General features: G+C 34.5%; 1 protein-coding gene across 1 annotated transcript in view; it reads left to right on the forward strand.

Moving 5' to 3' along the window:
- Positions 1–17,194, forward strand: part of LOC132797543 (protein madd-4) — a 109,440-nt gene that overhangs the window by 16,474 nt on the left and 75,772 nt on the right. Inside the window, 4 exon segments of the mRNA XM_060809290.1 lie at positions 381–469; positions 10,618–10,728; positions 10,795–11,129; positions 14,440–14,614. Coding sequence (XP_060665273.1) covers positions 416–469; positions 10,618–10,728; positions 10,795–11,129; positions 14,440–14,614 — 675 coding nt within the window. The 5' untranslated portion in view covers positions 381–415.

Here is a 17,194-nt window from a genome sequence, read left to right on the forward strand (position 1 = left end):
CTTTTCGCCGATTGATTTGATTGATATCGGGGTTTTTTGTTTTTTTTTTATTTTTCTTTTTACTTGGTTGTCTTCCGGAGCACAAAGTGAATTAAATACACGTCTGCACTCGTTGACGTTCAACACCTATAAGAGTCATTTTTTTATCTGGTTGCAACCAAAGTTGCCACCTACTACTCAAATCTGTAAATATGTTCAATAACTGTAGATAATAAATAATGTACATATATGTGTATATAAATTTTTTTAAGTACATACATACTCCTAAATAATGTTATTGCCTAACTTAAGTAGTAATGCTCAATGCCTTGTTAGGTTACCATTACATTTAACTGTCCATCTTTCCACTACTATATATATATTCATTTCTTTTATTACAGCAGCCAGAAATGATAACTAGAAAATTCAGATAAAAATGATAAGGCAAATTTATTGGACGGCTACAAAAAGTCGGGCAACTTTGCTCGTGGTAAGTTCAATGATTAATAATTTTATACCCGCTACCCATATGGTAGAAGGGTGTTAAAACTTTGTGCCTACTGGAAATGTATGTAAGATGCAGAAGGAGACTGATCCGACTCCATAAAATGTATATGTTTTTTATCTACGTCATGAGCCAAGAAGATATGTATAATTAAGTAAGATAGAGCTATAATTTTTTTCGAAAGCATCTGATATGTTTGCACGCATATCAAGTTTGTTTCAAATTTTTGTCACGCCCACTTCACCCCGCAAATCAACAAAAATCGAATAACAAGCGTAATAATAAAGCGCGAATTTTGGGATATACATTAAGAACTATAGTCTTTGTGACTCCTGAAAATTTGGTTGCGACCAGATAAAAATTGCCGAAGTTATTAAAGAAATAATGTTGTATGGCGACAAACGGCTGCTGCAGCGTGCCTCATTTGGTTGACCAACTAAACCAATTAAATAGTCTTATCAGTTCTTGGAAATTTGGTTGTGAAAAGATTCTTATAGGATATTCGAGAAGCAATTTTAATAAATGGTATTAATTATTAGCCGCTTTAATGCAACAATAACGCGTTTTTGCACACATAGATACATGTGTATGTATTTATATATGTATGCATGTGAATGCACGTGTACGTACATATATACATATATTTGCATTTGTCCGTAATGTTAAAAAATATATTAACTATTTTTTGAGGTATAAGTCAAAACGAAAATAACGCAATGTTCAGTGCAAATATTTAATTTTAAAGATATTTCGATTTTGGGCATTGCGAGGGGATATTAAGATAAGTACGTGTCTACGTGTGAACATAATGACATTTCAACTTTGTGTTGGTGCAGAGTATTAGCTTTTTATTCTGTAATGCTGCTGAAAGCATCGAAAGATCGTGCAACTATAAATCGATTCTGTAGGTATATTTATACCCGCTACCCATAGGGTAGAAGGGTATTATAACTTTTTTCCGGCAGGAAACGTATGTAACAGGTAGAAGAAGGCATCTCTGACCCTATATTCTTGATAAGCGTCAACAGCCGAGACGATCTTGCCATGTCCGTCTGTCCGTATGAAAAACTGGATCTCAGAGACTATAGGAGATAGAGCCATCATTTTTTCGACCGCAAATCAAAAAAATCGAATAACAAGCGTAATTTTAAAGCTAGAACGGTGATGTATACACGAAATTTGGTGTATAAAATAATAACTGTAGTATTTATGATTTCTGAAAATTTGATTGCGATTAGATAAAAATTAATAAAAATTAAATAAAGGAAGCGATCATATAAAAATTGTGGAAGTTATTAAAGAAATACTTTTGTATGGGCAAAAAGGCCTACTTACTAGGGGTCTGAGTTGCTTTGGCCGACAATCTGGTATATTGTGCCGTTTATGGTATATTTTTAATGTGGTACTATATTGATATAACAAATATATAGTATTTTCGGTATATTTTGAACATAATACCGGAATATTTTACTTTTATTCAAAGAGGGTAGCGAGTATCTCACACTCGAGCACACTCGACTCTAGCTTTCTTACTTTTTATAATTTCTTTTTAATTCTTGAATTTTTAAGAATTTGTCGATAACGAATTGAAAAAGCTATGTGAAATTTAAAATGAATTTGGCATTTCAATAACACTGAAATCCCTCTAAACCCTGAGCCAAAGACTTTAATTACCCCTTGAGCAAAAACAGGAATTTTTAGTTCGACTCTAAATGACTCTAGTTGTCAACCTTTATCAAATTACAATACAACATTTGAGACACGTATTCTTTTTTTGTAGATAGCGATACATTTATACATTTTGAAGAATTCTAGAAAAAAGTGAAGCATCAAATTTTTACAAATGTTATATCATATAAAATCAAATTACCAATAATTTTGCTGGGGCAAGCCAAAGAAACTTCAGACAAGACCAAAAAAGTTGGGTTGAATCCTTATTAGCCTCATGCTGCTGTTTATTTGTTGCCTTTAGTTTAGCTTTTGAAAAGGATTTTGGCTGAAAGATTTCTGACGGGTTGCCTTCTAGTGGCAGCACGTGCTGCCTTGTGATTGCGGATATTCCCTTCAACTCTTATTTTTAGAGCCAATGAAGCATTGCAATCCAAGGACCAGTTATAATTCGGAACCAAGTTGTCAGTGTTAAGTTTGGCTTTAGTAAATGAAAGCTGGAATGCAAAAAGGTTTAGGTAATGTGGCCTATGATCTTTTTACCTCACATTTACAGAGGCTGTTTGTTAGTTCCTGGTGAGTATGATTTATCTGGATGAATTCTAGCTTCTCAGTTGTATGTAATGCAACAGGCAGAAAGAGCAATCCCCATGATCAGCGTCAACAGACGAGACAATATGAGACGATTGAGAATTTGATTGTTATCGGATGTAAATTGTAAAAGTTATTTAAGAAATATTTTACCGAAATATAATACCGCACTTTTGCCTTTATTCAAATTGGATAGCGGATATCTGTTTTTTTGTAATAGTTTTTGCGAACGTCATTTCAATGCGGATAAATAAATGTTATCGATTAGCAGATATCTAAACAATACCTAACAGGCATATTAGCTCAGAATCTGCTATCATTTAAATTAAGTAATAATATAATATAATATATTTTTAAAATTGTTTCAGGTTATGTTTTTTTTTTCCTCTGAAAAGATGGTCGCACATCGCGACATCCGTCAGAGAATTACCCATATGTATATTAGCGTAGTTTGGACACTTTATTGCCAATACCTAAATATAAATGTTAGTTTTTTTTGTCTCGTGCTGTGTTGCGGTGTTTGAAGACATTATATAAATATGAGTTTGCTATTCAAAAACAATAAACAGAAGCATTATTATTTATAGTTTGCAAGTTATGCAAGTAGCCGCGGGCACACCAAAATATATCCACAGAATGGCCACCGCACCACAGACACAGTCGGCACTCTCATGGAGAGTTCTGTATAAGATTGTGCCAGTCTAATAATAATAATGTATATCAATGCAAATGTTGAATAATATTTGGATAAATTATAGAAATTTCTTTGTTTTTTTTTTTTTTAAGAAATTCCAAATTATAGTCTAAAAAGAAAATATTTAAAAATCTGCATATAATATTTAAGCAGATGTGTAGTACGCACTCCCACACATTAGGATAAAGCTCAACTGTTGACAGAAAATTGCACGACTGTTTCTCGCCGAACTGCCGAACATACTAGTAGTTCGTGAGAGTTAGTCTAATAGTTAGCCGCATACTGAGCGTGATAATCTAATTCATAACTTTTTTCTCCGAAGTGTATTAATGTATCTTATGGTTGCATTATATACCTAATTGATTACGCGTTTACAACTTTTAAAAATTTATCAGAAACCGTATTATCATTTAGTGGGAGCAATTAGTTTGGCATTTTTATACCCGCTATAATTTTGTGCCGACAGGAAATGTATGTAACAGGTAGAAGGAAGCATCTCCGATCCTATAAAGAATATATATATTCTTCATCAGCATCAACAGCCGAGACGATCTAGCCATGTCCGTCTGTCTGTCTGTCTGTGTGTCTGTCCGTCCGTGCGAATGAAACACTGGATCTCAGAGACTATAAGATATATACATAGCTCTACTTCTTTTTTGACAGCATTTGTTATGTTTCCACGCGGATCAAGTTTGTTTCAAATTTTTTCCACGCCCACTTCCGACCCCTCAAATAAAAAAAATCGAGTAACAAGCGTAATTTTAAAGCTAGATAAAATTTGTGTAAGTTATTAAAGATATACTTTCGTATGGGCAAAAATGCCTACTTACTAGGGGTCCTAGTTGCTTTGGCCGACAATCTGGTATATTGTGCCGTCTATGGTATATATGTGGTACTATATCGATATAACAAATATACATTTTGGTATATTTTTAGTATTTTTGTTATTTGTTTATTTGAAAATAATACCGCAATATTTTGCTTTTATTCAAAATGGGTAGCGCGTATCTCACAATATGGATGCACTTATGTATGTCATTGATATACCAGTTACTAGAGTTAGCCCGGGAACAACCGTATGTATGTACTATATATAATATATACTCGTAACAGCCTGGAATTCACATTAATATAAGTAGACAAATTCATGGATATGTAAGCTATATATAAAAGTATATAGAGGTAATCGAAACTTGGTTGGCAAAGAAACGCCCTTAATTACTCTTGTCCATTTGTGGTAATTAATTTTAATGTTGAGCAACGACAACGACAGCAACTCCATTAACCACGGAGAACGATGTCAATGTACATTTCGTTTCACTTGAGGTGAAGTGGGGGGAATGGTTAACAAAAAACCCAAAAATGGCAGTCACAGCGACAAATTGATTTTAAAAAGGACGGGCAGCCGAATATTCAATGTTCTAACAGCTTAATTCGGTAACTATTCCTGCTTTGATTAATTTCGTAGGTAAGTCAAAGTACCTGACCGACTTATATTTTCGTAATTAAGGTAACTTTCAATTTCATCCTTAGTTTTTTTATTTTTTTTTTTTGGTAAATAACAAATTTTCTATTCGCAAATGTAACATTGTTTTTGTGAGTTATAGTTATAAGAGATACGTAAATCGTATATTAATATATTTTCTTCTGTTGTCAATTTGCCGAAGTGTGCAGTGCTCTTCATATAGTAAATTGTTGACTTGCGTGTTCAAGAGTTTGTTGGGAGTGACATGAAAGCCTTTTGTACAAAATGAGGCAGTATCGAAGGAAAAATTGTTTTATTTAGTTCCGAGCCCACTCTTTCCACTTGAAACTTCCCAAATGCCTTTGTGAATACTTCACTTGTGTTGGATGCCGGTTTGCTTCGCCCACTTTTCGAGTGGATTTATTGTAATGCATAGTAAATATGTTTTGCTATTAGTACTGTTGTCGAATTGTTTGTAGTCAGTCTCAGGCAGGCCTCCGCCCTTCTATTCCCATCTAACTTTGCAACCATATTTTTACGTGTGCCTCTATTTTTCCTGCTTTCTAGAATATAGTCAGTTTGGCCCTCAGATTGAGTGACTGTCTCCCTTTTTGTCAGTTTGTATGTATGCTGCAGATATTTGTTTGCTTGCTTGGCTACGTTCTAGGTTGCATGGTTGTTGAGGGCGTGTTAATGACTAAGGCGTACGAGTGGACGTCAAGTATTGCGGTGAGTAATCTGCTATCAACTGAAATGGATAAAATTAAGAATCACTAAATATAGTGCTGTTTATCGATATGATTAATACGCAGAGAAAATTGGTTCAGTACAATTAGTCTACTAAGCTAATCTAATATGAAGTGGTAATCAAATATTAGGAACCCAATTTAGAACTGCGAAGATACAAAATCAGAAATTGTTTCTGCCCAGACTCAATCCGGTCTTGATAAACCCTATATGGCGGATTCCAGAAAAAAGGTTCATGCTGAAGTATAGGACAAACTGTGCGATACTACTAAACTAATTGAATTCTATCCGAAAGATATCATAAAAACAAGTAAAAAAGCTACATTCGACTGTACTCGAATGTGAGATACCCGCTACCCATTTTAAATAAAAGCAAAATATTGCGGTAATAATCTCAAAATATTAAAAAGAAATATGCATATATTCTCGATCGGGATTTGAACTCGAGCACCACCGACAGGGTGGTTAAAAAAAAAAAGTTTGTTTTCCGAGCGGGCTCGAACCCGAGCACCACAACATGCTCGGCTTGCACTATACCACCAGAGCTATCGCATTGCTTATGAACCTTTTATGCATACAGATACTAATATAGACGAGCATGTATATACGTATACGCATACATACAATACATACATAGAAGGTGTTTTTGCCCATACAAAACTATTTCTTTAATAACTTAAACAATTGCTTTTGTCTAAAATTCTATCTCTATTTCTTATAGTCTCTGAGATATAGATGCTTATACCGACTGGGTGGACAGACAGAAAGATGGACATGATTATACCGTCTCGGCTGTTAGCTCTGATCAATAATATATACTTCACGCTGGAGTCACAAAGTTAACATGCCCTTCTACCCTACGAGTAGCGAGTATAAAAACTTAAATAAACCTGGTTGAAAGAAAATGAAGAAAATGTAAATGCAAAAAGTTGACGGGTTAGATTGAATGTGAAGCCATAAGAGTTAGACAAGTGATAAGAGTGAATACGAGCTGCAAACCGAAAACAGTTTACTACAGCTAAGCCCTTGGCCACTTACAGCAGTTAAATGGCATTAGACTGCGACTGGGTGTTAAAAAAATGTGGAAAATAGTAGAGTTAGCCAAGTAAGGGGAAAACATAAACTCATAGACGGAGAAAAAGAGGCACAATGGAAGACAGAGTGAGAAGAAAAAAAGAGTAGTCTAAATTCTATTTATGTAGCGCTACTTACGTCATTATATCCCACTTTCATTTTTAGATAGTAGACAAGGGATGCTGGGTACGTCGGACATTTGAGCTATGAATGTATGGTGCACGTGTGTTAAGTGCGACCATCGAAAATTAATGACAAAGTAATGTCAGTCAAATGGATAGACAGGACCAGACAGTTAGAAAGACAGCTAGGTAAACAAGGTATACGAGTAGATGTATGGACAAAAGCGAATCATCAATTCATGTCCCGACCACCCCAAAACTCAAGCTGAAACCTAAACCCAAGCCCCAACTTCTATTCAAGTTAAACAAGCAACATCCATCCATCCCTTGTCAAGTTAGAACCGGCTCTGAATCGTTGCTTGTCTAATGTTCGTACTTATGCATGTTGTTGCCATAGCGACTTCTTGTCAAAGTTTAGCGCAGCTTTCAATTGTTATTGTTTTACCTTTGTTTCCGTGTGCCGTTGTCCCTCAAAACCATCATATTCCCTCTTTCCCATTGGCAGCAAGTTGGTCGACCATTGCGCATACGGAAAATTTTGCTCATTGATGTTTTATGCCTCCTGTCGCTTTGAATAAATAACTGACGTAACGCAACTGACACATTATCCGACTGCACTCAGACTCGCACTTCAGCCGACATTCTACACATTCAGATATATTGTACATATGTATGTACATACATACATACTCATAAAATCGCATAGGCAGGAGTCCTGACCTACAAGAAGTATGTACATATGGTGATACAGTTAAAATACCAATAAACCGTGAACGAACTTCGCTTACCTTTCGGTTCCCCCGACACGAAACACAGCATCGTTGCAACTCCAGGGGGGCATTTTTGCACAAATTGTCTCAACCTAACAAGCGCTTGCCGCCTATACTAAATAAACTTTGAATGTGTGTGTTTTTCGGTAACAGTATAGTCAAACGAGATATTAATGGCCCAAATTAAGAATTACGTAAATATTCTAATTTCAAAAGAAAGTATGGTGCCACTTTGAAATTATGTGAAAAATAAATTTGTTGAACATACTTATTTGTTTTAAATACAGGAATTAAATTTTAAAAAATTTCAACTATTAAAGTACTATTTACCTTCCCAGCCGAGTTTATGGACCATTTATGTTTTCGCTCGGCTGTTCACATTAACGAACTACCTACTGTGACTTCTTGACATTACGACATCCACAATGATGAAGTCAGGAAAACATATGTATGTATGTACATATGTATGAACATGTATAAGCGCAGACTCACTTAATACCTACTGCGACTTCGTGGCAAGACAACGATGAGGACGTCAACAATAATGGAGTCTGGAATACTCAAAGCATACAAATACACACAAGCACACAAGCACATAAAACTCCCCTCAACTCGTATGTATTTATGTACATACATACATACATACATATGTATGCATAAGAATGCTTGAATTGCCATGCTTAGGCTTGTGGCTGGGGTAGAAATGAGTTATTGAAACTGCTTGAACTCATAACTAAATAATTACCAGATTCACATAACTATGTTTGTAGAAAAGTCTTCTATAAGGTTTTTCCTTTCAACCTTTCACCCACTAATACCAAAAGCAGTTTCGTTAATAAATATAGATACATGTAGGTAGCTTAGAGCCAGGAATACGACATAGGATACCTACCAAAATCGTCTTACGTAGATATATTATTAAAACAGGGGTGCTCAAAATCGTCTTAGAGAGCAACAAATTTATCAAGTGCTGATTTGAATCAAGCAATGATTACAGCTTGTATCCTAGCGTTTGCATTGGGCAAATTGACCTTTTTGCAAGTATTGTGGTGCATTCAAGTTTTCCGGAGAAACGCAAAGATTTTGCTGCCTTAAGTTTTAGTTTTTAATTTTTTCATTTATTTGTGAAATTTTAACTCATAATTTTAAATCATAATGCCATCTCTTTTCAACGCCCCTACGAACAGACCTTACTCAGCAGCAGAGTATGTCTCTTTCCCTAAGCCGCTGTGCGTTAAAAGAACCGTTAGCGACATCGTGTCGCCACTCAAAAATATATGTACATGCATGCACAATGGACAAACATTTTACGACATACATATGTGCATATATACATATATTCTTGATCAGCGTCAATAACCGGTGCGATTTACCCATGACTATCCGTCGGTCTGTCTATCTGATAAATAGAGCTATCCATTTCCGCCCCAAAAATCGATCAGCTAAAAAAAACCAGCGTAAATTTAAACCTAGATTTCTGGTACTTGTAATCACGGTTGCCACTTTTGGTACAAATGTACCAAAACTGGTACATTTTTTATGCGTTGATACATTGGATTACTTTTTTTCATTTTGGTACATTTTCAATATGCCTGGTCTAGAATTTAAATTTTTCACAAAATTTTATGTTCACACATATTATTTTAACAAATGGCTCTGTTCCACCAGACACAAATTTTGTATCAGTTAGAAATTGAACCATTGATTGATTTGCGACATATTGTGTCAATTGAGAAAATATGTACATATGCGCCAATCTAAGGTCTATCACTACGTAAACAGTTATATAATACTATATTGTGAATCACAATATGTGAAATACAAAAAATCTTTCGTGAAAAAATTTGTGGTACATTTTTGCTAAAATTGGTAAATTTTTTCAAAATTTTGGTACAACAAATTTTTTTTCGGAATGGCAACCGTGCTTGTAATAATAACTATAATTATGATGCCTACAAATTTAGTTGTGATTAGATAAAAAATGTATGCGTTGTTTCCGTAGATGTTTCTATAAACAATAAATAAATGAAAAACAAGAAAGCTACAGTCGAGTGTACTCGACTGTGAGATACCCGCTACCCATTTTGAATAAAAGCAATATATTTTGCGGTATTATTATCAAAATATACCAAATATACTACAAAAATACTAAAAATATACCAAGTGGTATGTGTAGTATATCGATATAGTACCGCATTCAAAATATACCATAGACGGCTCAATATACCAGATTGTCAGCCAAAGCAACTAGACCCCTAGTAAGTAGGCGTTTTTGCCCATACAAAAGTATTTCTTTAATAACTTCGACAATTTTTATTTGATCAGGAATCATAACTACTATAGTTATTATTATATATACCAAAATTCGCAACTCTAGCTTTAAAATTACGCTTGTTATTCGATTTTTTTTTATTTGCGGGGGCGGAAGTGGGCGTGGCAAAAATTTGAAATAAACTTGATCTGCGTGCAAACATAACAAATGCTGTCGAAAAAAAATTATAGCTCTATCTCTTAGAGTCTCTGAGATCTAGGTGTTCATACGGACAGATGGACGGACACACAGACGGACAGACACACAGACGGACATGGCTATATCGTCTCGGCTGTTGACGCTGATCAAGAATATATATACTTTATAGGGTCGGAGATGCCTCCTTCTACCTGTTACATACATTTCCTGTCGGCACAAAGTTACTATAAAATACCCTTCTACCCTATGTGTAGCGGGTATAAAAATTAGCGTGCCGTAAAAATTGTAGTACCAACTATAAAATATTTAAATTGAATTCTCTCCAAAAGGTTGATTCAATTTTATAATAATAAGTCATTAATTTTTCTTTTTGCATTGGTCAGCTTAAAATAGGTATGACAAGTTATTATTAAAGGTTTTAATAATGCTTCTGGAGTACAATATTATTCCAATAAAGATTTAGTTATGTAATATTCAAATGCATCATTGGTAAATTTCTTGCTTACACTTCTGATTGTATTTCTATTTGCAGATAAGTATTTGTGTGCTGATTGCACGTAACACGTCTGGAAAGAATCTGAATGCAAGTCAAGCTTTTGACGACACATGGAACACGGCATCCGATTTAGAAAATGAACTAGAAGTAAAAGATTAAATTTGGTGTAAGTTTTTATTAAAAAACTCAAGCGCAATATGCTCTCAATTTTAGCAACAAAAACGAGCTAACGGCAACAACGCGCCTGTATTGAGTTCAGGGTTAGCGTCCAGTGGAGGATATGGCCAATGGTCATCCTGGTCAGATTGGTCGACATGCTCTCGCACCTGTGATGGTGGTATTATGCAGCAAATACGTCGGTGCAGCACCACAGGTAACTGTCGCGGCGAGAGTGCTCGATATCGCATCTGTAATATGCAACCATGTCCGGAGCAGCAGGACTTCCGGGCAAATCAGTGTGCCGCTTACAATGATGTACCCTATGACGGAACCCTCTACAAGTGGACCCCACACTATGATTATGTTGAGCCCTGCGCCCTTACGTGCAGGTGAGCTTCCTTATCCAACGATTTCTTTAGTTCAATTCAACAATGAAAAGCTACCCATAGTGAAGAAGGGTTTTATATCTTTGTACCTACAGGAATTTTATTCAACAGACAAACGGAAGCATATCTATTCCATAACGTAAAATGTTCTTGATCAGCACCAACAGCCAAAACGATATAGCCATCTCCTTCTGCTCTGTCCGTAAGAGTATCTCAGATACTATAACCGAGTTAACAATTATTTAGCGGTACTTGTTATCGTTGTAGGCAGTTCAAGTTTTTTTTTAGATTTAATAGTCGAACATGTAATTATTTAAATAGACGTATTAAAAAAATCAAAATCCAACGAAGCTGCTTGTTGGATTGACTCACTTGCTCAAATCTAAACTGAACAAAAAAGAAAACTATAGTCGAGTGTGCTTAACTAACCATTTTTAATAAAACCATTTTCTAACAAGTAAGAAAGTCAAGCACACTCGACTGTGAGATACCCGCTACCAATTTTTAATAAAAGTAAAATATTCCGGAATTATTTTCAAAATATACCGAAAATACTACAAAAATACTAAATATTTACCAAACGATATATTTGTTATATCGATATAGTACCACATTCAATATACATAGACGGCACAATATATCAGATTGTCGGCCAAAGTAACTAACTAAGCGTTTTTGCCCATACAAAAGTATTTCTTTAATAACTTCCACATTTTTTTTATCGGATCGCAATCAAAATTCTTTTATTATTGTATACACCCGCAACTGTAGCTTTAAAATTACGCTTGTTATTCGATTTTTTTTGATTTGCGGGGTCGGAATTGGGCGTGGCAAAAATTTGAAACAAACTTGATCTGCGTGCAAACAACAAATGCTGTCGAAATCTATCTTTTATAGTCTCTGAGATCTAGGTGCTCATACGGACAGACGGACAAACAGACAGACGGACATGGCTAGATCGTCTCGACTATTGATGCTAATCAAGAATATATATACTTTATAGGGCCGGAGGTGCCTCCTTTTACCTGTTACATACATTTCCTGCCGGCACAAAGTTATAATATAGTATATAAAAATATTCTAAAATAATATACATTAAAAATCTACCATAGAGTACAGAGTATATCAAATTGTCAGCCAAATCAACTAATACACGATTACAGTAGTCATTTTCATTTTTAAATACCATCGATCATTTTTATCCGATCGCAGAAATTTCAGAAATTATTAATACTGTAGTTATTATTGTGTGTACAAAAAAATTGGCTCTAGCTCTAAAATTGCGCTTGCTATTTGATTATGTTTACTCAAAATAATCAATAGCAAGAAGCATGACATATTCAAAACTCCCAATTGGCCTTGCCTTGGATTCTTCATTTTTATCCGACTCCCGCTTAAAATAGTGTTGGGTTGCTCATGAGTGAGTGAACAAAAAAGAGTTGTTCACTCAACTGAGCGAGCGAACATGTTCCTTTTTGTTATTTTTTGTTCACTTGCTCATTTGTGTTCGCTTGCTCATTTTTGATCACTTGCTCATTTTTGTTCACTTGTTCACTTGCTCCCTTGCTCATTTGTGCTTAGTTACTCTTCTTCGCGCATTTTGTTCCCATTCAATAAGTATAGAATAAGTACAGAAGGATTTCATTTAACTATTTTTAAATGCCCAATGAAGGAAGCAAAAGTAATGCGACAAATTAAAATGCAGAGATATCGGTTAGTTTGAAAATTAAATATGTAACATAATCTATTTTTGAAAAGTCGTTGAGATGCAGTGCTTATTGGCTTGGTAATGCACTGAACAACCAGTGAGCAACTGAACATCTGAGCAATGAGCAAGTGAGCAATATGAGTGAGTTGACTCTTTTGAAAAAAAGAACAAGTGAACATGTTCACCTAAAAGAGCAGTATTTACACACCACTAGCTTAAAATCTATATCCCTTCCTGGGAACCTCTATTAGAAGTGATGATGAATTCGCCAGCAACGATGACAACGCCAGACAAATCAGTTTTTACTAAGCTCTTTCAGCTCATTGCTAATTATTGATGTACTAACGGCAGAACCACCAAGTCACCCAGCGGTACCAAGAACGAGCTTGCTGACACGCGGGCGCACAGAATTAATTTTTAAAACAGCATGCATTTATTGAATCCGACAAATAATTAATTAGAGGATGGACAACCAATAAAATAAACTAATACCTCTTATTTTATATTAGGGCTCCAATTAAAACTACGAAGAGCAATATTCAGAAATATGCACTGACTGAATTGTGTATGATACTGAAACGAGCCAGTGAGATATATAGACGTAGGGATCGATGAATTCCTTTGAACAGCGCTATATGAATCCAAGCATGTTTATCACAGAATACCTAGACATTCACGTACTCTCTTTGCTTTAAAGGAGTATCATATAGTACATAATTATTTACATGGGTGAACCCCTAAAGAGAGTCATAAGCATTTATTATAATTTAAATATAACAAATTTACTATGCACCAAGATACAAAGCAATTAAAATCACTTTGTAACCGGTAAGAAAATCATTGAACTTACATCATCATCATACATACATAAGTACACGGTAATGTTTTATAATAGAAAAAAGATCATAGTAAAAAGCCATGCCACAGGATTCCGAGTGATTAGTCTACAGATAATCCTTTGTTGTTCTAATGATTGACATATTTAGAATTAATTAATATGAATTAAATTTAATCCAAAGGAGAATTAAAACATTTTATTCAGCACTCTTAAACTCCATTGGCTAATCTACGCTCTCTCAATCTCGACTACAAGGTCCTTCTATTAATTGTGGGGATTTGCAATAATGCCAGTCAAAAATCTTGAAAATCTTTACCGGGGCTTCGTCGTATATTCAAAATGAATACATACAGAGAGACCTGAATCTATCAAAGATGTATTAGCGGAACGAAAGGAAAAATATTATATGTACCTTTCCAACTATCTCGCACGAGAACTCACTAGGATGCACAACCATTTTCGACTTCGTGTCAACGACAGCAATCAAGAGCAGTATATGAAAATTGTTAATTAATGTTAAAAAAAAAATTTTCACCTTTTGTTTGTTAGCCACAGACAAAGAGAAGATCCAGTAAATAAAAATAGAGTAAAAAAAAAATTTTAGAAGTTGCTTTTTGTGGGTGTCTTCCAAAGAATATATAGACAATTTTCGCTTCGTGTTCGTCTTTCGTCCAAAACGCAAATGGAAATGTTAAAGTTCACATTCATATACCGAATCATATTTCAAATAATGTTTGAAACTCTTGAATGTAATCTTTTTTTCACAGAGGTCATCCCGCTCATCTCACAGAAGACATCTCACCAGAGTCAGCTAGCGCCAATGGAGAGGAATCACTGCATTACGACGAGCAGAGTGTCATTGTGCAATTATCGGCACGTGTTCAGGATGGAACACGATGTCGCTCCGGAAGCTTGGATATGTGCATACAAGGCAAATGTCAGGTAATGTTTGCCTATATTTTTTTTGTGTCAATGCGTATTTTTGGAAAAAATGTGTATGTTTGTGTAGTATCTAAAGAAAATGCTTTCCCGAAATTTTATTTATGGATTGAATGTTTTGGAATTAAAGCTAATGTTCTAAAAGGACTGACGTTGTTTCAAAATCATAAGCTAACATTCGATTAATATACCTAGCAAATCTATTAGAAAATCTCTTTGTATGAACACAAACATGAAAATAATGTTCCCCATAACTTATTACTCAATTTTAAAAAATTCAGAGTTTTAAAATAATTAAATTAATTAATTAATTAATTGTTAATGTTAAGCGAATATAAAAAAGTATGCAATAATTTAAGTTTTAAATAGGGGTTAAATTCTTTAAGATGTTATCTTGTATTGTTCAGGGTAGTTTGAATTTATGCAAAAGCAAAAAGAATAAAAGTATTATTTTCAACGTTTATAGATTTTTTTAAATTCTGGAAAATTTAAAACCACGTTTTGGATTGTTTTTATCGTTTTGAAATCTTTTTGTTTTTCGATACTCTTACATTTCTCCATATCTTATAAACTTTTACTTTACAAATGCGAAAAAATTGCTCTATGGGTAGCGGGTACAAAAACCAACATAGCACAAGCTTCGGAAACATTGCTTACGTCTGCAAAAGGAGCGTCGTCTTTCTTTGCAATAGCTGCATGGCAATGTATACTTTCGTCTCGATAAAAGAGAAATACTGAAATGCGATCAAAAATTAATAAATTGAAAACACGTTCCTCCTACCACATTCATAGTCATTAATACAGTGATGTCAAAAGCGAGTGTGATTAAAACTTCACCAACAAGTGAAATAGTACCGACCTTTCGGCGTTGTTCATCAAATGATTACTTTTGATTACTAGTGGGGGGGGAGAGGGTCAAAAATCGCAGAAAACGTAATATATGGACAGTCCCTTAGAAATTAAATGAAAGGTATCTAAGTTTCTAGTCGAAGACCGTTAGCACCCAGTACTGTATAATTATTTATTAAAAAAGGTTATTTATATTTAAAATTTACACTAACGGATTTCTAAAGCTCTGACTGCCAAAGTCTCCGGCTGTATAATTATATTTTGTATTTGATCCAAGATTAAATATTATAAAATCACAATAAATAAGTGAAGTAAATCTTTAAAGGATTTCGCTTTAATTAAATTTATAATTATTTAAAAATTATGATATATTGAATTAAAAAAAAATAACATTCAACCATTGGGTAGTGAGTATATATCATTCAAGCACTCTTAACTGCAACTTTCTTGTTCATTTTCTTTAAAAAAATCTATATGTATAAAAGCAAGTAACATAATAGTGCAGTTTAAGAACTTTCCTTCCGAGATTAAAAATTCCAGAAGATAGAATATATTCTACTGTTTAGGTTGTGCGTTAACAGATTCTACAGTGAATGACTCATTCACATCAAGCAGGACAAACTATAATAATGTCAAGATTTTTTTCTTCACTTGAAGAAACATTTGCAAAATTAAATCTGAACCGAAACAACAAAAAGTTTAAAATCACCCACAGAAAAATGGTCACTTATTAGTTATAAGTATGCGGTATGCCAAAGTGAAAACTTCACACAGGTCCTCAGATCGAAGTATCATAACAATACGGCAACATACATACATTAATGTCAAGGCTTAAGAGAAAGCAAAGACAAAAACAAAGAGCAAATCGAAGAATTGTTAAATGGCATTGGGAGTGTTTTTCTCCCCATTCCAGCTCTTAAGTATTTTGGACAATACTTTTCTAGGCTTGTATTCGGTTCAATTTGTTACGAGGGTGTGCTTGTATTGAGTATTGGTCTTGCTCCTTATCTTACACCGCCTCCAACCTTTGCCACTACGCAGAACTGCTGTTTCAACTGGCTGCCTTTGTAAAGCCTCTACATCGTCACCCCAATTTGTTGTAATAAACGCCAATATGTCATGCGGTTTTATTTGGGGCGACGGCCCCACAGGAGTTTGGTTTTTGTATACACATACATACATATATCCATGCATATGTTTACACATTCATACATACTAGTATGATATATGTACATAAATGCATACATATAAACATAAATTGAGTGTGTGTATACCTCAAACATATGAATGTATAAATAATTTTTGTATTGTATATGTATCTACAATACATACGAGGGTAGGCTGATAATCAGTCGGCCTTACAAAGAAAATACGTTTTTTTTTTTAATTTTGCTTTTTTATTTCTCAACATAATCTCCTTTTCGACGTATGCACTTGGACCACCGATCCCAATATCTTTCATAAAATAGAATTTGTCCAGGTCCTCAAAATAGGCGTTTGTTTCACAGATTACCTGTTCATTTGACTGAAATTTCGTACCCCAAGCCATTTTTTTAAGTTTGGAAATAAATTATAGTCACAGGGTGCTAAATCTGGAGAATAGGGTGGATGGGGTAGAATTTCGTAGTGCAATTCACACAATTTCGACATAGCGAGAACGCTCTTGTGAGCGGGAGCATTGTCCTGGTGAAACAAAACTTTTTTCTTCGCCATGTGCGGCCTTTTTTTCTTCAG

The sequence above is a fragment of the Drosophila nasuta genome, unplaced genomic scaffold, assembly GCF_023558535.2.
Source record: "Drosophila nasuta strain 15112-1781.00 unplaced genomic scaffold, ASM2355853v1 ctg14_pilon, whole genome shotgun sequence".
In the NCBI taxonomy this organism is placed as follows: domain Eukaryota; kingdom Metazoa; phylum Arthropoda; class Insecta; order Diptera; family Drosophilidae; genus Drosophila; species Drosophila nasuta.